We start from the raw sequence: 25,486 nt of genomic DNA, 5'->3' as shown, positions 1-25,486 counted from the left end.
TCGATTGGCGCTTGCTTTGTTTGTCCAAGGACAGTGATATAGATTTCTATTGACGCAAGAACCCATACCCCTTGATTCACTCGGATACTTTCCCATGTTGGCTGTTTCGCCCCGGGCTTTGGCGGCAGGAGGTCAACTTGTTCATTAAGTATCCGAGCCCTACGTGCAGTGGAGTGAGCCTGCAAATTTCATCTCCTTAGTTCAGTGATAAAGCCACTCCAGCTCCGGTGTTCTATTCAACCACTTCTCCCATACTTTCACATCTACAAGTTGAGATCCAGTCACTTTCTCTGGAATATGGCAACCAAAAAAAAAGGAGAAAGGCAGTAAAAAAAAGAACAACCCCAAAAGCTTTGTAGCGTATGTGATGCCTCAACAGATTATCTACGGAATAGATCAAGTCAAGACCCGCCGAACAACCAGCTCGAGGATCTGGTCCCTGCATCCGATTCCCTATCCTACGATCGGCACGAGAAAGCACTCTTACTCGTGAATCTTCCTCAAAATGTGTCTCGAGATGAAATACCGACTCTCTTCACTGCAGACCCCGCCTTCTAAGCCCCCCCCGGAGCCAAAAACCCCCACGGGGATTAATCCACCTATGAGAAATCCTCAATTCACCCCGGATTTTAGCCGGTCCAACTTTTTCCCCACTCGCATGATTCGGGGAATTGTATGGCAAGAATACCAGGATTTCCGATTCTTGGAGGTGCTTGACTTCATGGAGGTTGGGCTCCCAGCATGTGAGAGGCCTTTGACCATGGAGACCCGAGCTGACGGTTACGGTTAAGGGAGATGCAAGATGAGGAAGGTCCTTCTTTTGTCGTGCCACCTCGTGTCATTGGCATAATTCTTCCATCAATACAGTTTCTTTTTTCCAGTCTCTAGTTTGTTTCTTGGCAAGAAGATCGATGAATATGTCTCTCCTGAAGAATTGTTCGTCGTGTAGAGCGTCATTGTAGTGGGCGGGGCATGATGGATTTCTTTTTTATCTTGCAGCTTTTTTTTTATAAAGTCAGACTTGCGAGCTCTACGTATGTCAAGGTGGGATCGTTCAGAAAAAAAACACTGAAAAATTACTTCGTATCTATCAGGATGGCGCTTCAAGTCATTCTATGGCTTACCCTGGCCACCTTCGTATACTCGAGTCCATTCTCTGCCATTCAAACAGAATCGTCATCTCACCAATTTCCTCCAACCGTCACTCTCACCCCAGCAGGCCACCATCACCCAAGGACCGTCTTTGTGGGCCGATCTCTCCCTGACTTCAAGCAGGATCTCTTCCTCGGAATCAAGTACGCTGACCAGCCCGCTCGATTCACTCCCTCCAAATTGAAGAGATCATACACCTCCCAAGACAGCAATTCCGGTGTCTATCATCCTTCTACCCTCGATGAAAGTGTTCAGTCCGATTCTCGATCTAAAACAGTCTATTACAACGCCACCCAATACGGCTATGATTGCCCTGGCTATGGATCCGATACAACCAAATTGGTAGATCAAGGTCTGGTCACGCTCCATGAGGACTGTCTGAATCTCAATATCATCCGGCCGCAGCACCCTCGGCGAGAAGGGTCACCACTCCCAGTCATGTTGTGGATTTTTGGAGGGGGGTGGACACAAGGTGCTACTGCTGATCCGCGGTGGGTGTTTCGAAAGCTGTGTCTTTTTGTTCTGTTTTGTCAGGGAATCTATCATGTGCTAATATCACATTTTGAGGTAATCTCGTGCAGATATAATATGAGCTACGTTGTTCAACAGAGTGCTTTGAATGGAAAGCCGGTTTTGGGCGTGTCGATAAATTACCGCCTGTCGGCGTTTGGGTTCTTGGACTCGAAAGAGGTCAGGGTATGTGAGCACAGAGAGGACAACACACTCTTGGATTTGATTCAGAGATGATGGCAGTGACTAAAATCCGAGGCGGAGCCTTGCCTTTCCCTAGGCGGAAGGAAACACGAATCTCGCCCTTCGAGATCAACGAGTGGCTATGAGATGGGTCAAGGAGAATATTCGCTCGTTTGGGGGAGATCCAGATCGTATTACGATCTGGGGAGAGTCAGCGTGAGTTGAGCCGAGTGCCGGTGAGGTTCTTGGACTTTTGAAAAGACAACGCGGAGCTAAATCTCTTGATTCTTCTTTTTCTCTCGTAGGGGAGCATATAGCGTCGGTGCACATCTGGTGACGAATAACGGAGACAACGAGGGACTCTTCAGAGCTGGTATGAACACACCCAATGACTCCTTTCCTCCGCTTGAAGTGTGGTCATATGGATAATGGAAATTTCTCACGGTCCATCGTCAGCAATCATGGAATCTGGAAACGCAGTCGGTCCACCCTACAACGGCACCGAGTGGCATCAACCCATGTACGATCGAATCGTCCAGCGGACAGGGTAAGACGCACCATTGCCTTTCGATTACGTACGGGCAGAGAATACATTGGCATGAGTCAGATTTGAGAAAAAAGCTTTCAAGCTAGACGATACTTCTTTTTTCTTTCTTTTTCTGATTTGCTCACCAGATGCACCAATTCTATAAACACGCTCCAATGTCTTCGACATCTGCCCTACCAAACATTCTACGACAATGCTTTCGAGGGACTTGAATGGTTCGCTACGGTTGATGGCCACTTCATCACGCAGTACCCACAGATCAGCTATCGCCAAGGCAAAATTGCCAGAGTACCCATCTTGCTCGGTACGAATACCGATGAAGGGACGAGTTTTGGGACGACGGGTGTCGATACGGACGAGGATTGCATTGCTGAATTGACGGGTGAGTTGAATACTGCTTCTACCCCTTCTTCTCATGATCTCCGCTTCAGCTAATAATGTATCTCCCACAATCTCACCTAGCATCCAAACGCTGGGTTCTCACCCACCAAGAGGCCACCCGTCTCCTTTCATACTATCCCAACATCTCCGCCGCAGGATGTCCCTACGGCTGGGGTAACGTCACCTGGCCCGATAAGGGACTGCAATACAAGCGCTATTCATCCATGGCGGGAGATCTGACCATGGTTGCGCCGCGTCGGATGCTCGCACAGGTCATGTCCCGATTCACCCGACATGTCTATTCCTACCGCTGGGATGTTCCGGCCCTCAATTCGACGACGACGATCGGAGTGCAGCATTTTGCCGAGGTGAGATCCCACATCTTGTATTTCCGTGGCTACCAATATGTGTAGGGAGAGGGAAAGGGAGGATCGTTTGCAACTGACATGTTCTTGGATTTTCTTTTCCCTGCGTTTCACGTGGTCACAGATTCCATTTGTCTTTGCAAACCCCGTTCAAGATATCACGCCTCTAGGAACCGATCCGGCTCGACTGTCGTTGGGGCAATTAGCTGCTCGCATGTGGACGTCTTTTGTGGTGGATCTCGATCCGAATGGGCATGGAGGTAGGTGTCGTTTGCTGACTTTTTTTACGTTTTCGTTTTTTTTTTCTCCTTCTCTATGAAATGCTCAAGAATATTCATCATATCACTTGATTGATTTGATTTGATCTGCTTGTCTGAGTGAATTTTTCCTTCGTCGAGGCTGACTCATTCCATGCGACCAGTTTCTGGGATACCGCGCTGGCCTCGATATTCGTCTCAGTCGTCCAACTTTGTCTTTCGCTTGCCACGGCGCGAGACTTACGTGGAAGCGGACACCTACCGCGCGTCGGGAATGGCTTATATCAACAGTATTGCGCGATGAGGAACCTCACCTCTCTCAATTGTTTGGGAAATGATGTGTGGAGATGAATTGAACGGGCTATGAGTTGAGCTCCTGGTCAATATCTCGAGTGTCGACAATGTGCCGGACATCATGGTGTTCTCCATTGCTAATCCATGAACAAGGAAGCACTGATACATGCGAGGGTCGGAAGCAACAAGCAAGACTTGGTCAGAGATGTCATGCCACGGTTGTCATTTGACCAAGTGGAGTAGAAGTGTACTTGGTTATCTACCGACAAGGTACATGTTTTACATGGCCACCACCTAAGTGGCAGTACAAGTCCTTTGCTTCAGTTCATGTACATGCAATCAAAATACATAAAAATATACTGTAGCATACCCATGTCAACCGCAGGGCGTGTCCTGCACGGGAAAAAAAAAGACCCAGTGGAGGTCCTTCAGCCGAGGCCCAGTTCTACTGTCCATAAGTGGTCCGGTCCACCACCGTTATCGCCATCAATGGTGGGAGAGTTAATTGACAAATTGAATGTTGATAGGAGGAGAGTTTAGCTCCATTCTGACTTTTACTTCCACTCTCTTTTCTCTGAACCCCAAATTGTCAATATCAGCTCCCCCACATAGACACTCTCCACGTTTCCTTTTTCTCCACTTTCTCTTAATTTTTGTATGTTGGTGCTTTCGTCAGGGTATTCCTCCTAATTAGATTATTTCCCTTCTTTTCTTCTTCTTCTTCTTCTTCTTCTCTTCTTCTTCTTCTTCTTCTTCTTCTTCTTCCTCCTCCTTACTCCCTCCACAATTATGTCTCCCAACACGCCCACCTACCTGGCCTATCAACACGATGCCAAACTCCTCCAACTCGAAACCACCATCCAGTCCATTCAGCCCATCTCGGCCCTTCATGAGATCAATCAATCTCTCTTCAAAACCGCCCAGGAAGATGACTACATTATCGTGACCAAAGAAACCATCTTCCACCCCCAAGGTGGCGGTCAGCCCTCGGATGAAGGCTACATCTTCCTTGCCAATCCCACCACCACCAGCACTTCTTCTTCTCCTTCTCCCCCTTCTCTCAACGACGCCGATGCAATCTTCCAAGTCCTCTCCGCCCGAATGGACGCCACAAACAACGGCCAAGTCCTCCACCTCATCCGACCCACGTCCACGTCCACAAATCCTTCATCCCCCCCTCCCCCCAACACCCCCATCATCCAAAAAGTCGACGCCGCCAAACGCCTCCTCTACTCCCGCCTCCACACAGCCGGCCACGTCCTCGGCTCCGCCGTACGCCACTTACTCGAATCCCAAGTCCCAGACTTTGACGAGCTCAAGGCGTCGCATTTCCCCGACAGCGCCTCGTGCGAGTTCCGCGGCAGTATCGGCGGAGAGTGGAAGGAGGCGATCCAGACGCGGGTGAACGAGTATATTGCACGGGGGATGCCGGTGGAGATTGAGTTCTGGGATGAAGCGGATTTCACGCGCGAAGGACTGGAGCATTTACGGCCTGATCGGAGTCTGTTGGCGCTGGGTGAGGAGAAGTTTCGAGTGGTGCGGATTGTTGGGGCGGAGGTGTATCCTTGTGGGGGGACGCATGTTGAGACGACGGATCGATGTGGGGAGACGGTGGTGAAGAAGATTTCGAGGAGTAAGGGGAATAGTCGGGTGAGTTATGCGGTTGTGTAGAATCTAGGAAAGGTTGGTTGGTTGGAGTAGAGCAGCTCTGTCTTCAGAGAAAGGGACAAGGGAAGAGAGATAAAAGACTGCATATAGACTACGAGGCTTGGGACGAGGGGATGAAAATGGTCGAGGTACATTTATAGATGGCCGTGATTCGCAGGTCCAGGCACACCCCCTGGTCAGGGCTTGGAAAAGGAGTCGTCTACAGGAACGGGCTGGCTTGCCACGTGAGATAACCGTGATAGATGTCCTTTTTTTTTAAAAAAAAAAAAAAACAAACCTTTTCAATCATCCTGGCTGTCCGTACGCCTATCGTTTTGATGGAGACTTGCTAGGTATACTCCAAAAATGCGAGCAGCCGATGATGATATCGTAAATTCGCTGCTAGAAACAAGCATGGCGAGGATGATGAATCCGTGAGTCTAAATCTAGGCAGTCTTGTTGTTGATCTTGACAAGCTCGACGTCGCTGAGGAATCAACCAGGTCAGTATCCGATCTTCAAAGGAAGCAATTCACACGTCGAACTTCATTAGTCCAAGACTTACAAGACCAGGCGGGAGTTGGGGGGGATCAGGCCGGGGAAGCCGCTGGAAGAAGGAAGCTGTTAGTAGTCTGAGCCGATATGATGGTAGTCATCGACAGCATTATGCGCGGGTCGATATTTGACGGGCTTGAGGTCACATACTTGGGTCCGTAGCCGAAATCACTGGCAGAGACAAGGAGATCAGTCAAGGGTGCTCTTCTTCAATCAATGGCGCATAGCGCACAAAACAAGCACAAGAACACTTTGTTCAAAGCTCCTTGGACACACGGAGGGGAAATGAATACTCACGGGCTGATGTCGAGAATGGCGCGCTCGCCGAGGCTCATCTGGGGCACACCCTCATCCCAACCTGTTGAGGACCGTGAAGTTTTAGTAAAGCGTCCATTGTACAATTGCTCCCCCGCCCGCGCAGGCTGAGTGTCGGGTTCCAATCCAATGGAAACCAATCCTCGCGCACAAACATCACCGGTTATACACATACCCTTGATCAGACGGCCAACGCCAATGGGGCTGGCGAGGGGAGTGCCGCGGTCGCGGGAGCTGTCGAACCTGCACGCGAAAACAGAATGATGAGCAAACGAAAGAGTTTCGAGCGCGATTGATGCGGCCATCGCCAGATCCGCCACGATCATGAGCCACCAAGAAAAGACTCACTTCTGGCCCATGTAGTGGTTGGCCGCAGCGCTGGCGTCATACAGACAGCCAGTGTAGTGCATGGCAACGTTGTCACCCTTCTGGGGGAAGTCAACGCCGTTGCCGGCCTTGAGGACAGTCTTTTCAACACCCATTGTGGATTGATGTGATGTGTATTGGAGAGAGATATGGAAATAGAGGAGAGAGATCAAAAGAAGAGGCCGAATGGATAAATTCGAAGGATGTGGAAAGAGAAGAGATTAAGAGGAAATCGGAGCTGAAGCTTTTCCCGAAGACGAGGGGGCCAATCTTCCGCGGGGTTCCACCTTTTCCACTTTGGCGTTCAAAGTGGGGGGTGGACGACTGTCGGACTGTACTGATGGGAGTACTTGGACTGTACATCTGTTCTCCCCTCTCTGCATTGGAACGACAAAGTACCGCTTTGTCACTTGCAGAAACGGATTCGACTGCCGCGCTGTGTCAACTCTCCTGCATGAGACGTGATTTTCCTTCCCCAGAGTCATGAAACTCTCCCCACCAAAAAGGTCACGGACATTGTCTCGGCGTGGATTGAGGTCATATTCCGCACAGGATTCTCACTCGGTCAATCTGCAAGGCTTGAACCAATAACCCATGAGAGAAGGTTCATATATTTATTCCCAGAATGAGAACCCCCCCCTCATGAATACTTACGAGTCAGTCTGAGGCTATACCTACTTACCCCCACGGGTTGGCTCATAAATCTCGCGGAGCAATTGATGATCTGATTCAATGACTCTCTCCCCGTGTCAAGAGGCAATATCCATGTCTTGGCCAATCGTCATCGCGGTGCCTGAGCGTTATTCCTGTCACTAGTCGAGCCTTCGCATTGTACTGTAGACCCTGACCCTTCCAAAACTGAAACTTTGGCTTACACTTGAACCCAGTCAACTTCCTTCATTTTATAGTTAGGACTCACGATCTCCACCTATACTCACCAGGCAATCAAACACCATAAGTAGAAAGCTCTCTCTCAGCATTGTCATTCTTCATAATTCCGCACAACCATTATTTCACTCTTTGCTCTCTCTGCCAGTCATGACCATGCTCCTCAGTAGATTATTACTAGATTTAAAAAAACCCCCAGTCCCCCTTCGGACACCCTGAAGGATCCGTAGCACCTCCATATTAAGTCTGTGCAGTGGCAAATGACGACACGGGCGACCACTCCGACTGCTCAATTACATTTTGTCCTCCCCCACTCCGCTGATCGTGACTCGATAAAGGGCATTAGATTAGGACCCATGGGTGACAGACTCGAGCTTAGGTGTGTGTGTGTGAAGTCATCGGAATTTTAATTGTGCATGTGAAAGGACTCTGGCCCAGCACTGTACTGGAGGCTGGCGCGGGAAAGTATATTGCTCGTCGATGGTTTTTACATGAGCACATTCCACGCACATTCCATTTTTCGACATTTAAGATTTCTGGATAGAATAAGGACGGGTATGTCATGGTGGATAAGAAGCATTAGATGCTATACCACCTTTTCTTGGTGTATCTGGAGGAAAGGTGACTTGAGCATCGTGCTGCACTGCCCGTATGTAGTCGTTTGTAAATTTTCGTCTCTGATACCAGTGTATGAAGATTCCCTCCCAGATATAAGAGATTGTCAGTACAGTGGCCACGGGTAGTACGTATTTTCTACTTTGATACACGAATCTGAGGCCATTCCAAAACTCGCAGCATTGAAATCTTCAGTAGAGTCGTATCGCCCATGACACTTTTTGCAATGTGCGTAACACCTCCCAGGCCCTTACTACAGATCAGTCCCCTCCCGTCCTACTAACCAGGAGCCTCCGATATGTGTCGCCTGTTTGAAAATAGAATGTACCACACAGTTCAATATCCGATTGAGACACAGGAAGCTCTTCCTATACCACGCCGTGGTCTCTCGGACCCTTTCCAAGAAAAAGGATCTTCACTGGCGAGCGCTTTTCCTGCACACCGTGCTTGTTTAGACCTCCCAAAAGGCCATCTGCTGGACCTCCTCCATCGGCACCGCAGCAATCCTGGTCCGAGGGAATCGATCGTCCGGTGCAGGAGTCACATCCTCTCCTTCTTCCGCGACAAGCGACAGGTAATGCAGCTCATTCACGCCGACGCCATTCAAGAATTCCAGGACCCGGTGGAAGTTCAGGCTCACTTGGTCGACCCCGTGACTGTCATCCGAGAGGCAGAAGCGTCCGCCCCGAGCCATGAGTTCCTAGACTTGGAATTAGCATCTCCAGTGGTATGAAAAATAGAAGACGAAGAAAAAAAAAGGAACGACAACACCATGGCAGAAACCATGACATCAAACATACCTCACAAATCTCCGCCTTGGGATAAGGCTCACTCATCCCCTTTCGCAGCGCAGCCCCATTCACTTCCACCAGTCCTCCATACTCCACCACAAAGTCCAAATTCCTCAAAATCCGACTCCAAACCCCCGGCCAAGTCTTGAAACTCCGCTCCGGATCATCACTCTTCAACCGGATAAGATCAAAGTGCCCCACGACCGGCGGCTTGAGGGCACGGAGCATATCCAGCTGCGCATCAAAGTAATCTTCAAAGAGACGCTCATCAGAGCCCCCGGCGATCTCACGGGCGCGCGCATACATCTCGTGGTCATAGTCGATGGGGACCGTGTGCATGTGATGCACGGACCCGACGAAGAATTCAAAGGGGAGGCGAGACAGTGACTGATTGATGAGGGTGAGTGATGAGGGTCGAATCCAGTCACACTCGAAGCCGATGATGATAGAGATTTGAGAGGCGTATTTGCTGCGAAGTTGGAGGGCCTCGGCAAAGTAGGCTTGTTCGTTGCTGATGTGGTGGGCTTCTGTTTCGCCGGATTCAATCTATGCGGTGGAGGGGAAGGGAGGAAAAGAGGTTTAGTTGTTCAGTCAATTGTCTTGGGAGCTTGGCCTGGTGTCGGAAAGATGGAAGATTGGAGGGGGAACATACTTCTTCAGGATAAAAGTCAACGGCCTCGCGGGGCATGTGCTCCGTCAGACAAAAGACTTGCATCTTCTTCTTGATGGCGGTCTGAATGACCTCCTCGAGGGAGTCTTTGGCATGGCCAGGGCAAAATTGACCCGAGTGACTGTGATGAGAGAACGGCATTGTTCAAAGTGTTTCTCAAATTGAATTCTGGGACGTGGTTAGCATGCGGGCTTTATGAACAGAACAGACATAGAGGGGTTCTAGCGATAAGTTAGGTCCGCATGCTCACAGGGATGAGCCGCAGACAATTCAAGGCGGGGGTGATGATCTCTCAGGCCACATTGCTCAATCTAGGACTCTTACCACTCAATAATTAATTCGTACTATTTCTTTCCCACTGAGGTTTCAATTTGACCTGGATAAGTCGTGGTGAGATTGATGACTGCGGTTCGGTAGTGGAAGAGCTAGCAGAAGCGGATAGTCTCAGCAGCTAAAGTTAGTGCTACGCTGCAGTGGGGACGGATTCAGCCTCCTACTGTTCAGAACAAGACAGGACCAAAGGAAGTACTTTCTCTTATTACTCGACTAAAATGCAACTTGGAAATTCTTGGTGTCTAGGGTAGATTTAAATTTAAATCAAGCCGGATAAATCCTAGTCTACAAAAAGAGTACGAAAATGTTCGGTTTACCACGTCCGGAGCGTGACCCAGACAGACACAGTCTTCAAATCTATGGAACCTTGACGATGCCGATTCAGACAGACTCCTTCATTCAAGGAAGGAGAGCAGTAAGATGACAACTGGCCATCTTGTCTGGCAATGCGATTCGTAAAGCCCTGTATCGCGTTGTGTTTGTATCGCCGTGGGCCGCTCAATCGAGAGTATCCCTCGTCAGGGCGCATCCACCTGCGACCTCAGCCCTGCACCGTCACGAATAGCTCTTCCTGTCAGAGATCATTGAACGTTGTTGCTGAGCGCAGATAACCACCGGCCGGTTCCGTGTGGATGCACCAAAGAAGACATCTTTTCTCTGGACTGGTCCAAACACAAGCCCGGGACTTGAACTGGAACTTGAACCCCCGTCCATCGTAGAGCTGTAGTAAATCTCTGGGGAGAAATCCCCTCGTCGCATCGAGTGTTCTTCTCATCCAGCAGCCAAAACCGTTGCAATCACATATTCCCCATCATGCGAAATGGACAATCGTCCCAGCCGATCAGGTTGGTCCTTCCCATTCCCCCGGAACACAATCTCCGGCCTTCGACTTGTACCCTCTTGTTCTCGCATGACATTTCCCTCCATTCCTGTACTCGTTCCCCGCCCTTCCAATATCTCGCTCGCCTCTGGTACACGAATGACCACATCTTTCCAGCCCAGCGCGGCGGCTCCACCCGGCGCGGCTTTGCGCGCGGCTTCTTTGGCGGCAAACCGACCAGCTAGCCAGCGCGTCATTTCGGGTGTGATGGGGGTCTGAAAAGGGGTAGTTGGAAAGGAAGTAGGCTGCTTTTGCGTCTGGAGGTTATTCAGAAAGCGGGTTTGAAAGTCAAGTTGTTCTTGGTCGCTCAGGATGCGGCGCGTGAACCGGGTGAGGTAGTTGGGTTGTTGGAGGAGACGCGCTATGCGGGGAAGGTGGACGATGTCGGTGCCGATGTTGACGGCGAGAGGGAAAGGGATAGGTTTCATAATCGAGGTCTCCGAGAGCGTTTGGGGAGGGGAAGTCTTCTGGGCTGAGATTGAGATTGAGGTCACTGGGTGAGGGAATTTGGTGGATGGTTTGTGGGTTGTCACGATTGGAAAAGTGGTTCAAGGCTGGCCGTGGAGAAAGACAGACGGAGACGTGAGGTATCGATAAAGAGTGGCTACGGTATGACCTCCGTAGGTGCGACATGATCGATACGAGTAACACGTTACGGTGTAGAATCATGTGATATGAGATTGCCTCCGATCAAAGTGGTCTCAAAATGTTACTGCGGATTTGCATCTAGAAAGTGTGATCGGTATACAAGTTAAATACATGTATACGCTATAAACTTCATCGGGCGGTCAACTTCGTTACGGCTCTTCTGGATGGTGACTACGAGTTCCAGGCGTGAATCATGGCTACTTGGTCGTGCGCATGATATCTCACACCAAAACCGAGGGGTGACGAGTTTCCCGGCATGTGCACGGCAGGCGGCCTCGAGACATATTCAATGAACATCGCCTGAGGCCAATCACAACCAACAAATCGAGGTGAGTTTAAAGAGCATTCCTAGTTCCTGCTATGCAGCGTACATGCCTTGTTATGTACAGAACGATCCAAACAGATCCACCGACTACTCTTCCGGCAATTGAATCGTTTCGGCCCGGCAAAGTGTCGACATAGGTCTACCGAAACGGCCGGGTTCACGGAAATTGATTCGGAGAGAACAAACGTATTGCGAAATGTCATAGAGTGCGCCCCCGATTTTCATGCAGAGCTGGGCCAGGAATTGACCGAAGAACCGAGTCGATGGTTATAGATCCGCGCTTCCGAATCTGAGAGGGTCTAGTGTTTCTGAGACTTGTCTCCTCCATCCATTTCCTTCAGGAATTGTCTACGCCAGAATTGTTAGCTTGAGAGGGTCCAAAATCACATCACCCAGCACACAGGTTCCAACACAGATAGTACTGTAATGCTGGATCAAGTGCCTTGTAATTCGCGCAACTCATGGAGCAATTCGGGTAGCACATACTGGACAAAGTCTCCCTCTTCCTTGGACGCGGCGTTGATGGGAGGACCGTCGGCGGTCTTGGGCTTGGAGCCACCGCTCATGGCGAGGTAAGAGCCGGCAAACATGGAGCCGAGGACAGCCATGGACAGCTAGTGGAGAGCAAACGGTGTTAGCAGCTTCCGAGAGGGTAGCCTAAGCTGCCGCGGGCACGATGGTAAAAAGGGATATATTGGAGCTTGAGGCAGCATCGGGCAAGGCCACGGCTCAAGTGATGGGACACTTACAACGTGAGAGCCGACCTTCTTGCCGGCGACCTGGTAGTAAACAACCATCTTGACGGATTGGGACTGTGAGAAGGACGGGGAGGTCTGATACAACGATGCAGAAAGCGGAATACACAGGCTTAGGATCAGAGACGAAGTTCGGGCTTTGAGACCGCCTTGCCTAATGTGGTTAGCTCATCTACAAGATGAGTCAGCAGTCAACGGGGCTCGGGCCGCCGGCCAGTGACCTCGAGGGGGAGCTCACGTCACGTGCAATTTCAACGAAAGAGTCCAACTCAACTGCAACAGCGGCAGCCAACCTTGAAGTTTTGAATCAGGTGATGTTCCGGAAGTGCCCGAGATCATGTGCCTGAGCACCGGGGAGGATGTCACGAGCTTGGTGGGCACACGAGGGACACGAGCCACTTCATCTCGTCCACTACAGCAAAGTCGAGGCCAACCCTTCAGAATCAGCTCGAGTAACCTGCTGATTACTAGAGCCTGTCGTTGGGCCTGTAACTCCATCGAGATGGCAACAGCATCAAAGACAACCAATTCATTCTTCTCAATTTGATCCCTCTTTAGAAAGCGCAATTCACCTTCCAGAGCGTCCAGCCACCTCGAAGTATTGTTCCGGCTGTGTCTGGCCAGGTCCGGTGGGTTCAGTGCGGAGTGCGTGCTACGTAGATGCGGCTGTGCCTGCTTAGGCTGCTGTGCAGGGCAAATCCAACAGTCATTCACTTGTACTGAGGCTATTCTCGCGGGGCGCACGCTCCTTCTTCTCTGCTTTAGCTTCTTCTTCCTCTCCCGTCCCGCTTTGATGTCATCTTCCATGTTCTTCCTGCGACTGCGGAGCTGAATACGCTGACCCTACAAATTGTACTCTCGAGTCGCGGGGATCATCTCCGATCCGCACTCTCCTTTACACTCTACGGTCTACACTGCCGACGACTACTTAAATTCTCCAATTACCCTTGGGCTCTTTCCAACCTCCGTCTCACTTGGATCTTGTGATCTCGTCTCGAAGCCTCACCCATAATGTTCTGGGGTAACCAGTCACCCAAAGAACCCGACAGCGCTCCGCTTGATGCGGATAAGCGTAGCCCGAGGGCAAAGCTCCCCGCAGAGCTGCAGGAAATGGTCGACCGAGACGAATTCTACGATGACCTCTATTCGCCATAGTATGTATCATGCAAGACAATCTCCTTCCATGATATCTCTCCCCCGCAATTCCATCCACACTTAGGACAACAGGAGCTGTCTACCATCAGGGTTCACTGTCCACTATGCAAAGTCTAGTCCACCAGGCTCCACTTCTCGGAGGTTCTATGATTCTGGCCGGCAATGACATAACCAGCAGAGATGTGAACAGCGTGGATGCCGGCTTCTAGCTTCCCATTTTTGTGCCGCACTTGTCAATTTTCTTTTTGTGTTTTGTCTCTAGCCGGCGTGTCCTGTCGCATCGATTCTAAATTAACTGGGTAAAATCACCACTGATCATGAGCGACGATTCCGATTCTAGCTCCATCGATTCTACAGAATCCCCGGTCCGCTATGCCGCATATGCGCAGCGCATCCGCACCATCCTCCTCTCTGCCCACCGCTACGTCGCCTACACCTCCGACATTGGCGAGTCATTCCGCCCTGTTGCGCACCCATGGCTCGTTCGCTCCGCCTACGGTATCTCCTGGGCCTATCTTCTCGGTGATGTTGGCCATGAAGGCTACAAGGCGTATTTGCGCAACCGCTGCGCATTGATTCCACCGGGCGACGCGCACAAGGACGCTAGCAATGTCACCTCAGAAGAGGTCATTCGAGGCATGGCGATGGGAAACATCCGCGGACCGTTGTCTAAGGAAGCGCAAGTGGCGCGTGAAAGGGATTCCTTGACTCCTTGGCCCGAGACGCAAATCTCGCTGGCGGAGGACTATCGCATGGTGATGGCCAAGCGGGCGGTGTTTCAGAGCATTGCCAGCATGGGATTGCCAGCATTTACAATCCACAGCGTTGTGAGATATTCTGGCCGTGCAGTCAAGAATGCGAAGAACCCACTTTTCCGCACATGGTTCCCCATCGGTGTAAGTGTTTTCAATCCTGACACTCTCTCTGGTTTTTTCACTGAGAGAGAGAACGCCCTTTTCCCCGCCACCCCACTGATATCCTTTTGGCATTATGTTGTCTTAATATCTAACCATGTTTCTAGCTTGGTCTCGCCGTCGTGCCTTTCCTCCCATACCTGTTCGATCACCCTGTTGAAGAAGCCGTCGACTGGGCCTTTGGCACTGGTCTTCGCATGTATGGTGGCGAGGACGCAGTCCGCCCTCTCCCTAGCCACGCACTTCCCTCCCCGCCCGCTTCTCAACAGTCCGAGGGTATCTCGACCGCAGCGCAGCTTTCGTGGGAACAGCATAAGGAGGAAAGAGAAAAGGCTCGGGAACTCCGCCGGGAGATTCATCGGGAAGAACATGGGACGAGCGGTTCTCTCTTCAGCTGGTTCTCCGGCTCCAGTGCAGACAAGCCCAAAAAGGACTAGATCATTTTGATCCGAGCTACGCCGCCAAAGAGAAGGTCAAGAATTGAGCCATACGATGCGAACATTGACTCTTTTTTTCACCTTCTGGCATGCTGAGAAACTGCCAAATACCCTCTGAATCTTCTCTCCACCGTGCCAATGGTTGATTTTCCCCTTGAGTCCCCTCACATATCCATATCCACATCCACATCCATATTGTACTATATTTAATACAGTCCAGCCAAGACTCAAGGTTGACCACATCCCCCAATTTCCACATACATGTCTACCCTCTCACATTTCAAACAAGCTTAGAAAACACCCCTTTCACCGTACAAGTGATGCAATGGGCCCAACACCCTCGCATAAAGGTAATCAAACAAAAGAAAAAGAAAAGAAACAACCTACCACGCGCAACTCTTTCCCTCGTGTATACCGAATATTTCCCCAAGGATTCCAGTTCCAAGCACACCTCCCAAATCCTACTACTCCTCCACTTACAAAGAAGCCGACATAAGACTTGACCAGAAAATCCACAAATCCCCATTCCACTTCCAATAATTTCAGGAACTAGGTTCCGCAACAACGGCAGGGCTATCCATGCATCAATATCTCGTATGTATGGAAAACGTACAGACTAGACCAGACCAGACCCGGGACTACAGATGGGATCCATGTATGTAGGTGGGTAGCAGAAGCAGAAAGAGGGGCGAGAGTATCCGAGACTCGAACAAGGTAGAGAGGCTGTCAATGGGGAGTGAAAATGACATGGGATATAAAATGTTGATGTTTGGAAGGGTACCCTGTTTTCACCTATGCTCTCTACCTGTCACCAGGTATAGGTAGGACTGGCGGTATATGGCCGGGGAGATTGAAAGGGAAATAGTACAGCCCCTGTGTGGAAAACTAAGGTATCGACGATTGATCCGGTCAATGACTTGTGGATACATTATCTGGTAGTTGAGTTCAAACGGGAGAGAACCGTAAAGAGCATCATCATGCTTCAGGTAACTTATACGGTGGTAGAGAGTAAGAAACCGACACTGGCAAATCTAGAATGAGGGGAAAGGATGGAAGGGGACATCTGCGATCTTGAACATTTTCCTTATCTACATCGAGCTAATCGCCACCATTAGGCTCCACCACACCACCATAGCTCACACGCAAGTCAACATCTGTACAGTGAAAATTTGAAGAATGGAAAATAACCATTTACAAAAGGGAGGAGAAAAGGGGAAAAGAAAAAGAAATAAGACGAGGCAGAAACATAAAGCATCTCTCTGTCGACCGCAGAGGTAAACATGATTCGTAGATGAGTGAGACTCTGCAAATCAGCCTGTATACGACAATGGGCGAATCATGGGAGATGGGTTCTGCTTCCTGCCATGGAGAAGAGTCACACGACGGCGATGGATGGGGCACACGCTTCATTTAACAGAAATCAGTTTGTCTCATTCAGCTTTATCATAGTGGCAACGAGAAAGTGAAGTGACAACGTGGGAAATGAAGGAGAATGGGGAATACGACGGAAAAGGGGCGGACAAAAAAATATCCAGAAGAAGCCGTTGACGGGGACAGAAGGGGGAATATTCCAAAGAAGAAAAAAAGAGATTTGAAAAAGACAAAATAATCAGAGATCATAGAGACTCGGGAATTGGTAAGAGGATAGATCAAGCGAGATGTACGCTGCGCCGAGGTATCCAACGCAGAATGACATCCGATCGATGCAGGAAAGAAAAATATTCGGGACAGAAATGGCCAATCAAAAGAAATTCCACAGAGAGAAGGAAGAGGCGTGACATATGTATGACATGGAGATACTGGTTTAGAGAGACGATGAACATGAAAGGAAAAGAGTTTTGTGCAGTTTCTCCGCTAGATTTTGTCGAATGCACTCGTGGGCCGGTCCTGAATAGCGATGGAAGTCCCAAGATAGGGGAGCTCTAAAGCCCCGTCGAGCCGTGCGGCGACGTGTCAGGAAGTGACCGGAAGAGAAATTTGATCCGAGTACAAGCGATGAAAACACCCAAGGGGAGGAGTCGAAAGAGGGATTTGAGATATAAGTGGTGAGGGTGAGAAGTAGCCCAGGATGACTGGTCTACTTCGGAAGAACATAACAGAGACCGTCTAGTTCCAGCCCAGGGAGTTCTCGGCCATAACTGGCGCGCTGATCACCTGTCCAGAACGAGCGGTGCGCTGACTACCAGACATACGACCACCGGCGCCAAAGAGGGACCCAGCGCCGATACCCTGACTCATCTGTTCCACGGTGGAGCTGGAGCGCTTGTGCAACTGCTTTCTCTTGCGGTACCGACGGGCAACCCAGAACATACCGGCACCGTAGGCTGCGGCACCGGCAACCACACCAACACCAATGCCTACAGAGCTGGCCTTGGCCTTGGCGGAGTTGCCAGATCCATCGACATTGCCACCATTACCACTGCCACCCTCGCTGCTCCCACCGTCGCCACCACCAGTGCTGGCAGGGTCCGAGGAAGAAACACCGCTCGAGGCAGGGAAGTTGCCAGTGAACTCGAGAGGAATCGACGGGTCGATCATGGACATGAGCGTGGTGACGGAGTCATCGGCGTTGCGGTAAAGAGCCGAGATGGGGTTCCGCTTCAGGTCCGCCAGAGCCTGGACGTATTCCCGTGGCAAGTAGAAGATAGCAAGAGTGGCGTTGTATCCGGTGGTCTGCCACGAATAGTAAGGCTCAAGAGCCCACATCGTGGAGTTCACCGTGGGGAGAGCATTCTTCAGCGCCTGGGGAATGTACTCAAAGATCTGCGAAGACGACAAAGGAGTCGTGGCAACGAAGGTCCAAGGAAGGTGCTTGTCGAACCCAAGCTGAAGCAAAACCGAGTCGGAAGGAGCCTCTGTGACCCCCTCGGAGGGGGTGATAGAGCCTGGCAAGGTGGTTGGCTGAGCTTGAGCAGTGCTCTGAGTTCCCGTGCTCGTGCTCCCAGCTGCGGTGGTGGTTGGCAGCACCAGAATCGTGGAGGGGATCCAATTCTGAGTGTTGCTGGTGGTGGGCTCCACCGAAGTCTGCGCCGGGTAAGTCTGGGTAGTCGATGGTTCGGAGGCTTTGGTAGTGGCGGTCGTGGGCGTCTCAGAGGGCGTGGACGTCACAGCCTCGGAAGTGGCACTGGGAGTTGAGAGTGAAGTGGAACCGGAGCTGGTGACAGGTACGTGAGGAGTAGGGACCACGAGCGAAGAAGTGGGCAGAGAGGTGGGCAGAGAAGTACCGCTCGACGCCGTCGCAGAGCTGATCAGGGGAATCGAAGTGTGAGGCAGGCCAGTGGTCGACACGGAAGTAGTGCCAGCGCCAGGGGTAGGAATCGCGCCGATGCCAGTTTCGGTGCTCGTGCTAGAGGGCAGGGCAGATGTCTCAGTAGCATTGGGAAGGATGGATCCCACGGCACTGGTAAGACTGCCAATGACTGAGCTCAACGGCTCACCAGTGGTGGCTGGGATCGCTGAAGAGGAGCCTGTAGGGACGCTCACAGGAATTGTCGACGAGAGCTCAGGGATACTGGTTGTGGTTTCAAGCAGGGGAATAGAAACACCGACGCTGCCGAGTAGACCACTGGTGGTGGTCGGAATACCGGTGGGCGTAGGAATAGCCGACAGTGTCTGAATCACGGATCCCGAGTTTGGAAGGTCAGTGGCGGGGACGCTCGCAGTGGCGCTGCTCGTAGATCCCAGCAACCCGGGAATGAGTCCAAGAAGGGAGTCGCTGGTGGTCGTCGGGACGGCCGAAGCACTGGTCGGCGTGTTGATGGCCTCGCCGGTGATAGTCGCGCTTGGAGTCTTGGAATCCAGGGCAGAAGTGCTGACGCTGCTGTTACCCAGGAGGTTGGAGATAATACCACCCACGAGAGGCTCAGCGGTAGTACTTGGGGCAACCGAGCTGCTGGTCATCAACCGAGGAGTTTCGCTCGTGGCAATGGAACTGGTGGCAAGCACGTCCGGCGTCACAGTGCTGACACTGCTGGTACCCAGGAGGTTGGAGACGATACCACCAATGAGAGGCTCGGCGGTAGTACTTGGGGCAGCCGAGCTGCTGGTCATCAGTTTAGAAGTTTCGCTACTGGCAACGGCGCTGGTGGAAACAACGTCCGACGCGGAGATGCTAGCGCTGCCGACCAAATCCGTCGTAGGGGCAGCGGTGGTCAAAGCAGTAGTACTGCTGCCGAAGAGGTTGGGAATGAGACCACCCAACAGGGCCTCCGATGTCGTGCTGGGCACCGCCGTGCTGCTCGGGGCAGAAGCGCTGCTGGTCATCAGCCGGGACGCCTCACTGGCGGCAGTGGAAACTGGAGCATTAGATTCAGAGGCGGAAGCGCTGACGCTGCTGGTGGTGGTCGGGGCGGCGGTGCTGCTACTGCTACCCACAAGGTCGGAGATGAATCCATTAAGAATGGGCTCAGCAGTGGTGGCTGGGGCGGTCGAGCTGGGAACAGTAGTGCTGCCCCCCAGCATATCGGAAATGACACCCAGAAGAGGTTCGGCGGTCGAAGTTGGCAGCGTCGAGCTGTTGATCACCGTGTTAGGGGCCTTGGATTCGGGAGCCGGGGTGCTAGTGGTGCTGGTGCTGATGCTGGTACTACTGCTGCTTGTGCCTCCAAAGAGACTGGAGATGACGCCAAGAAGAGGGTCGGCGGTCGTGATGGGGGCAGCTGAACTCGTCGAGGCAGCCGAGGATACTGGCACAGGCGAGCTTGTCGTCATGATGCTGGGAGCTTCGATAGTGGTCGTAGGCACAGGAGCTTGCGATTCTGGGGCAGCACTGCTGGTGAAGGCGGGGAGGGTGCTACTTGTCGCGAGAGTGCTGGAAACCCCGAGGTCTGGCAGAGTGGAGGAAACTGCGCCGACCGCGGCGATCACAGGGTTGACCGACGATGTTGATGATGTCGACGGAATGACCGAGGTGGGCATCGGGGGATTGCTCGAATTGGCCACGTCTGTCTCCGGGACGGCGGCCGCCTGAACGGAAGTTGGCTGGGCTTGTGTGATGGTGGATGTGGTTGCTGTGGCCGGCGCAGCAGTCAAGAACTCCGTCGAGGTGGTGATTGTATGCACATTCCCATCGGCATCGACCGAGACAACCACCACGATCTGATGGGGGGGCTCAGTGGGGGCTGGCGCAAGAGGAATGCTGGTGGTGGTGGGCTGGCCGAAGGTTCCATCCTGGATGCTGTCCCAGATAGAACTCCATGGATTGGCGAGGCCACGACCCTGCAATTGACCATTCCTCACGAAGCGTTTCACCTCACGAGCCATATAACGAGGTCGTTCCACATGTTCGGCCGTGGCTAGGTCGAATCCTCCGACGGCGACGGCCGTGAGGAGAGAGAGGGCGTTGGTGCGCATTCTGAATGACGTCGTGTGAGAGAGCGGGAAAAGTTGGACGTCACAACAGTGCAAGGTCCAGGACGAATGCGGACAGGACTCGTCGGTGCGACCTTCAACGCAGAAGGATCAGAGTGTTGATACACGCAAGAAAGCTTGTCGAGAATTTGTGGTGTACACAGGCACCACAACGGGGGTTGAGATATCGACGCTTGGCCACAGATTAGTAGGAGAGATGTTGGGATGCAATCGCAACAGTCTCGCCAGCACTCCGGGGGCGTCTAGGCAACCCAACACAGGTGAGACAACAAAAAGGCGTTGTCAAGCACGATGAATAGGGTCAAAAAAATGAGCGGACAAGGGGAGTTTCGATGATGAATCTGAAACGGCCCGAGGAAAGATGCAGAACCAAAAAGAGTGACGATGAGCTTGTGGAAGCTGTAAGGGAGTGAGCGACAGCCTTCGAGTCGAGGCGAACGAGACACAAATGACCGGGCAACGGTACAACACGATCAAAGAAGCCGGCGAGAGGGAGATCTCGAGATGGCGGCTCGTCTCATTCAGGCGCGACCGGGACGATAGAAGCAAGGGGAAAAGATTGACAGGACGGAGAGAGAGGGGGGGAGATTCCCAGGTCCTCAAGGGCGCCAAATCGGGGACGGTGGATTCAAAAGTAAAGCATACGCAAGCACGAGATAGAAAAGAGTGAATAGGGTAAGTGACGATGAAGGAGAGGCGTAGAGATTAAAGATGGACCATGTGCCGGAGGAGTAGGGGGCGTCAGCACTTGGAGGCAAACGAAAGAAATGGGGGAATCGGGGGGAGAGTGGGAACACGTGTGGGAACGTCGGAATGGACCTGAATCGACCGTGGAGACGGTCTTCTCAAGTGTCAAAGGCGGGTGTAATCTGACGGTAAATCACAGATGAAAAGTCAAAGGGCCAGCAGACTACCGAGATAGGCAATGGTCATACACCAGCGGGTTGCCAGTCTTCTGGGCTTCTGTGGACAGAGTGCCGGTTCCTGGTTGGTGGAGAGGCTCCACCGTCGTACGCCTGTCCGGCCGCTGTGGCGCCCTGGCCTCGCTCTGACTCGCCCCCGACGACCAGCCCGTCCGTCAGCCCGCCAGGGGTAAATTGGGCCAATTTGCTCCCAGCGGCGTGTGGGAAATTGGCTGGGCTAACAGCCACGCACTGTCGACCCGTCTGTCAAAGATGTCAAGCGAGTGCACGTAGCCATGTACACTGTACATTGTACAGTATAGTACAGGAGCACCATGTGATTGATTGATAGACTAGCATGATCATCCATGTGAAGTCATGCCTCGCTTACTCCACAATAGTTGGTCTGATCAGAATTTCGTATGTATACGAGACAAGGAGATGTTCACGGATTATTCGAACCACGAATGGAGAGGGGCGTGTATCGAAGCCGAGTTGGCACTGGAAAATGTCCCATGGATCATTGGATGCGGAAAAGTGATCGCTCAGTCGTCCTAATCTCGATGGATGCATATCAAGGTAGGTTCTGATATCAAATTCCTCCTTTCAATCTACGTCTTGCCTGCTCGGTCTCCAATCTCATCGGACCAGTCAATTGACCCCCGCCGCCTGTGGAAAGCCCCCCCCCCCCCCCCCCCCCCTGGCAATCTACCAGACCGTAGTAGGTAACAGCTCTGATGCGAGGCCGTTACATAGAAACTACTCATGAGTCTTTGCTACATCACTACAGTGACTTCCAGGAACGAGGAGCGTTTAGTCCTTGGAGCTCCATGTCGGGGAGCTTTGAGATGACAGATCATTTTCTGGCCGATGAATGATCCAACAGACCGATGGATTCCACAATATCGAGCATCCGCTCTCTGGCTTTTCTACCTGGCAATCTATTCATTCATCATGACCGACGCAGTGATACTTTACCGGCTTCCATCACACACGGCATTACAACCCAATCGATCAGGGAATCTCGCCCGGTGTACAACCACAGTACCAGTCCCAGAGGACCCAACTGTCTCTTCTGCGGAGGATTTTTCCACCAAGGTGCGTGGCCATATGCGCCTGGACTCATCCATGGATCCTTCCCGTCGACGATCGATACACGGCGTTACACACAATACACATGGAAAGGGAAATTTCACCCACCATTGGTACCAGCCAGGACCCACCTGCATGTAAAAATAATCTCAAAGTGCATGAGGCCAGTCTACGCTAAACCGCATCCACTCCGAACCCGAGCTCTAGTGAGCGCCCTCGGCGCGCTCGATGCGCAGCTCAGGCAGCGATCAACACCCGCGCTGTGCTAAAGACTACGTCTCGCCGTCCTGTCCCAGTCCGTCGGAAGTTCGCTCCAAGTACGAAACACATGTCCATTTACTTTGTTCGGCACCATCCATCTGCAATTCATTGCAGGAAGGGTCTGGCTGTCTGTGTATATGTACCTCGATCTTTCCGTGCAGGCGCTGTATACTGCCGATGGCCGGCTACTGGTAGCTAGCGGCTGGGTAAATTTCCCTTTATTTCCTGGGCCGCCCCTTTAATCGGGGGGGGGGGGGGGGGGGGGTGGGCTCTCCTAATCGATGTACTTTGGCCCTGCCAGCTAGTCCTGACCACAGGCTGGCTTGTGCTGCTTTTGGTCAAGGTCCGTCGCGATTTGGGGGCGGACTAGCTGCGGTATGCAAAGCTGCGGATGTGCTATAGGGAGTAGATAATCGGGAGTGGGCTGTGCCTGGTTAAACGTCGGTCGGTTTCTGAGTGCTTCGATTGACGTCTGACTCTGCCACGAGCAAAGTACCGTCGCCCTGAGCTTGTGAACTGGAGTAGCACGGATACCCAACGGTTCCAGCAAGGGGGAATGTGCTTTGGGTCTTGACAGTAGTCTATGAACTCTATGCGCTGTACACATAGACTACTACTGCTCTCCTAGACTATCCCAACAGACCGACACTGTCCACTCCATTTGTGTGGACGGTATTGATCAACTGGTCGTGCTACCTGTTACTCGGCAACATGTACATAGGGCTAGCAAATCCCAACGATCCGGTGTACAGGACGTCTGGTACGTCGCTAGACCGAAAAAGAAAAAAAGAACCTTCAAAAGTGGCCTTTCAAACCACCACGAGGAATGATCAATCGCAAAAAGAGACTCCCTTCCACAGATCCATTCAATTTCCGTACAATCTCACGTCCACGTGTGAACGAAGATTCCAGTACCCGATCGGAATGAAGGGAATTAGTCGGCAATCTCCTCATCGCATCTTTCCCCCGTCAAGGCACCTTGTCTCCTTGAACACCCTTGCGGGTAGACAGGTTATCCTTTCACCCGACTACCCGCATTCCGGAGTTGTTTGAGGCTGGTGAAGAAGTTAAGGATCGATTGCAGTAACCACCGTCATGATCTGGCATACTCGAAAATAAGGCAGTCCCACTGTCCTTGGCAGGGAACTGCCGAGAGAGAGAGAGAGAGAGAGGGTGAAATGGTCCAGCTTGTGTGCTGACTTTTGAACTCTGGGCCAAGTCATTGTACCTGGTTCTGACTCCTGAGTGGGACGGAAAGACCCTTTGTGTTTGAGATTGCTCGCACGGCCCGTCGATGGACTTGGATGGTGAAACTTCCGAAGGGGGGCACGCTAGGGAGCTGGGGGAGGTGTACCCGCCGCTGATTCCAGTTTCCTGTGCCGAGATCTATTTCTAGGAGTGGTGGATGGAGTGATTGTTGTGATTTGGTATTGTATGGGGAAGCGATGTGTGAGTGACAAATGGTGTTGCTCTCTATAGAGGCCTACCCAGATGGAGAGAAGCCCGGCTCGTGAAAGGGCAGTTGGTGGTTCTCGGGGCACTGCAACTGGAGGATCTATCAGCCTTGAAGATGGGATTCGGGACGGTACGATCGACTCTACCATGCAGTACGGTGCTTTTCGCCGTCCAGCGTGACTTCTTTCTCTCAAAGCTTCTTTGCATTCCTGGCACTGAAGAGACCTTTCTATTCGTGATGGTACATGTTTTACTCTTTGAGTGTGTTTATCAGGCCATTATAGTTGAGCACCCAATTGCTGATCCACCCACTCCCCATCCACTTGACGCTCTATTCCGAGCACTGTGGATAACACAGCTCGATGATAGATCTTGGAATCAATTCAGCCCTAAATTTTGGACCGCAGCGCATCGCTCAATTCCTGCTCCCTGCATCGAGTCTTGTAACAGCTCCCCTCCCCCCGCCCTTCCCGACACTCGAAAGTTTGACTATACTCCCGGACTCGAATCCACTGCCTCGAGTATCATGTATCAGTCTCATTCTCCTACCACTCAGGTACTCGTATCTTGTGCACAATCACATATAGGTACATAAATAGGTGTGGTTCCCGCTCCTGGCTGTAACAACCAACCCTGATAGGGGATGCGCTACCATGGATACCGAGTCAACACTAGTCCTGTTCCTGACTTGCGAGGTACAAAGTGCCCCACTCCTCGGTCACCTTGGTAAGTTTCAGACTTTGAAAGACGGGATTCCTGTATTGTAAGTTTCTATATCATGTACTGTACCATGGGTGGTGTGCCCGTCCACTGTACGTGTGTGCGACTGCGGATTGCGAATTGCAAACACTAGAGGGGGAACATTATTATTCCGCCGGAAGAGACTCGTCACAACAGGTCATGTGATGTAATTCCCTAGGGACGCAACAGAAAAGCAAATGAAGGTGGAGCCCACCGGTTGGGCCGGACGTAGTCTGGACTCTGGACGTGCAATTGATGTGCAGACAACCGCTCAAGGGGAAAGAAGGTCGACGTTGTCGACTCCACTGCATTCGCGTACGTATCCAACTGACAGGGCTGTCGCTCTGGCCGTGGGGTTATTCACTATGTGTACCTATGCACGAGACATCTTTTATGTAGGCATGCAGGGTCTTCATTGGGTACCCTTTTTCTTATACATACAAAGGCCATACCTGAATACTGAACCTGACTCTGTTCAAATCGACAAGGTTGATCGTTAGGATATATAACTACTGAGTGGTGACTGTTGATAGAATAGACGGATCATCAAAGAAATGAATAGGTGGTTCGCAAAAAGCAGGTACCTTGAAGGTACCTCCGGGCCGAATTGCCAGTACCTAAGTTGTAAAAAATTATATGCGTAGCAAAATGCTTTGATTTTTTAGTAGGCAGGCATATCCATG

The 25,486-nt window shown here is 51.7% G+C and overlaps 9 protein-coding genes across 9 annotated transcripts; 4 read left to right on the top strand and 5 right to left on the bottom strand.

Moving 5' to 3' along the window:
* Window positions 1-1,095: 1,095 nt before the first annotated feature.
* POX_b02257 (uncharacterized protein) lies at window positions 1,096-3,699 on the top strand (the record flags this gene model as incomplete). Its single annotated transcript, XM_050111171.1, has 9 exons — window positions 1,096-1,643; window positions 1,734-1,848; window positions 1,943-2,061; window positions 2,151-2,218; window positions 2,302-2,392; window positions 2,521-2,774; window positions 2,855-3,141; window positions 3,263-3,398; window positions 3,560-3,699. 9 exons carry the CDS (start codon window positions 1,096-1,098, stop codon window positions 3,697-3,699), a joined length of 1,758 nt encoding a protein of 585 aa, XP_049971517.1.
* Window positions 3,700-4,478: 779 nt separating this feature from the next.
* On the top strand, window positions 4,479-5,360 carry POX_b02256 (uncharacterized protein; the record flags this gene model as incomplete). Its single annotated transcript, XM_050111170.1, has 1 exon — window positions 4,479-5,360. One exon carries the CDS (start codon window positions 4,479-4,481, stop codon window positions 5,358-5,360), a length of 882 nt encoding a protein of 293 aa, XP_049971516.1.
* Window positions 5,361-5,782: 422 nt separating this feature from the next.
* Window positions 5,783-6,687, bottom strand: POX_b02255 (Peptidyl-prolyl cis-trans isomerase; the record flags this gene model as incomplete). The annotated part of the gene is made up of 5 exons (XM_050111169.1): window positions 5,783-5,822; window positions 5,901-5,942; window positions 6,188-6,248; window positions 6,381-6,448; window positions 6,554-6,687. The coding sequence occupies 5 exons, from the start codon at window positions 6,685-6,687 to the stop codon at window positions 5,783-5,785; spliced, it is 345 nt and encodes a 114-aa protein (XP_049971515.1).
* A 1,838-nt stretch (window positions 6,688-8,525) lies between these two features.
* On the bottom strand, window positions 8,526-9,676 carry POX_b02254 (uncharacterized protein; the record flags this gene model as incomplete). The annotated part of the gene is made up of 3 exons (XM_050111168.1): window positions 8,526-8,774; window positions 8,875-9,411; window positions 9,518-9,676. 3 exons carry the CDS (start codon window positions 9,674-9,676, stop codon window positions 8,526-8,528), a joined length of 945 nt encoding a protein of 314 aa, XP_049971514.1.
* A 963-nt stretch (window positions 9,677-10,639) lies between these two features.
* POX_b02253 (4'-phosphopantetheinyl transferase B) lies at window positions 10,640-11,176 on the bottom strand (the record flags this gene model as incomplete). Its single annotated transcript, XM_050111167.1, has 1 exon — window positions 10,640-11,176. One exon carries the CDS (start codon window positions 11,174-11,176, stop codon window positions 10,640-10,642), a length of 537 nt encoding a protein of 178 aa, XP_049971513.1.
* Window positions 11,177-12,020: 844 nt separating this feature from the next.
* POX_b02252 (uncharacterized protein) lies at window positions 12,021-13,283 on the bottom strand (the record flags this gene model as incomplete). The annotated part of the gene is made up of 4 exons (XM_050111166.1): window positions 12,021-12,069; window positions 12,208-12,335; window positions 12,471-12,630; window positions 12,715-13,283. The coding sequence occupies 4 exons, from the start codon at window positions 13,281-13,283 to the stop codon at window positions 12,021-12,023; spliced, it is 906 nt and encodes a 301-aa protein (XP_049971512.1).
* Window positions 13,284-13,487: 204 nt separating this feature from the next.
* POX_b02251 (uncharacterized protein) lies at window positions 13,488-14,982 on the top strand (the record flags this gene model as incomplete). Its single annotated transcript, XM_050111165.1, has 3 exons — window positions 13,488-13,630; window positions 13,972-14,527; window positions 14,653-14,982. 3 exons carry the CDS (start codon window positions 13,488-13,490, stop codon window positions 14,980-14,982), a joined length of 1,029 nt encoding a protein of 342 aa, XP_049971511.1.
* Window positions 14,983-17,088: 2,106 nt separating this feature from the next.
* POX_b02250 (uncharacterized protein) lies at window positions 17,089-20,334 on the bottom strand (the record flags this gene model as incomplete). Its single annotated transcript, XM_050111164.1, has 1 exon — window positions 17,089-20,334. One exon carries the CDS (start codon window positions 20,332-20,334, stop codon window positions 17,089-17,091), a length of 3,246 nt encoding a protein of 1,081 aa, XP_049971510.1.
* Window positions 20,335-23,318: 2,984 nt separating this feature from the next.
* POX_b02249 (uncharacterized protein) lies at window positions 23,319-23,694 on the top strand (the record flags this gene model as incomplete). The annotated part of the gene is made up of 2 exons (XM_050111163.1): window positions 23,319-23,544; window positions 23,615-23,694. The coding sequence occupies 2 exons, from the start codon at window positions 23,319-23,321 to the stop codon at window positions 23,692-23,694; spliced, it is 306 nt and encodes a 101-aa protein (XP_049971509.1).
* Between the last annotated feature and the right edge of the window lie 1,792 nt (window positions 23,695-25,486).

The sequence above is a fragment of the Penicillium oxalicum genome, chromosome II (assembly GCF_001723175.1).
Source record: "Penicillium oxalicum strain HP7-1 chromosome II, whole genome shotgun sequence".
NCBI lineage: Eukaryota > Fungi > Ascomycota > Eurotiomycetes > Eurotiales > Aspergillaceae > Penicillium > Penicillium oxalicum.
The sequence above is the reverse complement of the archived record's forward strand: the minus strand, read 5'-3'. Positions and strand labels throughout refer to the sequence as shown.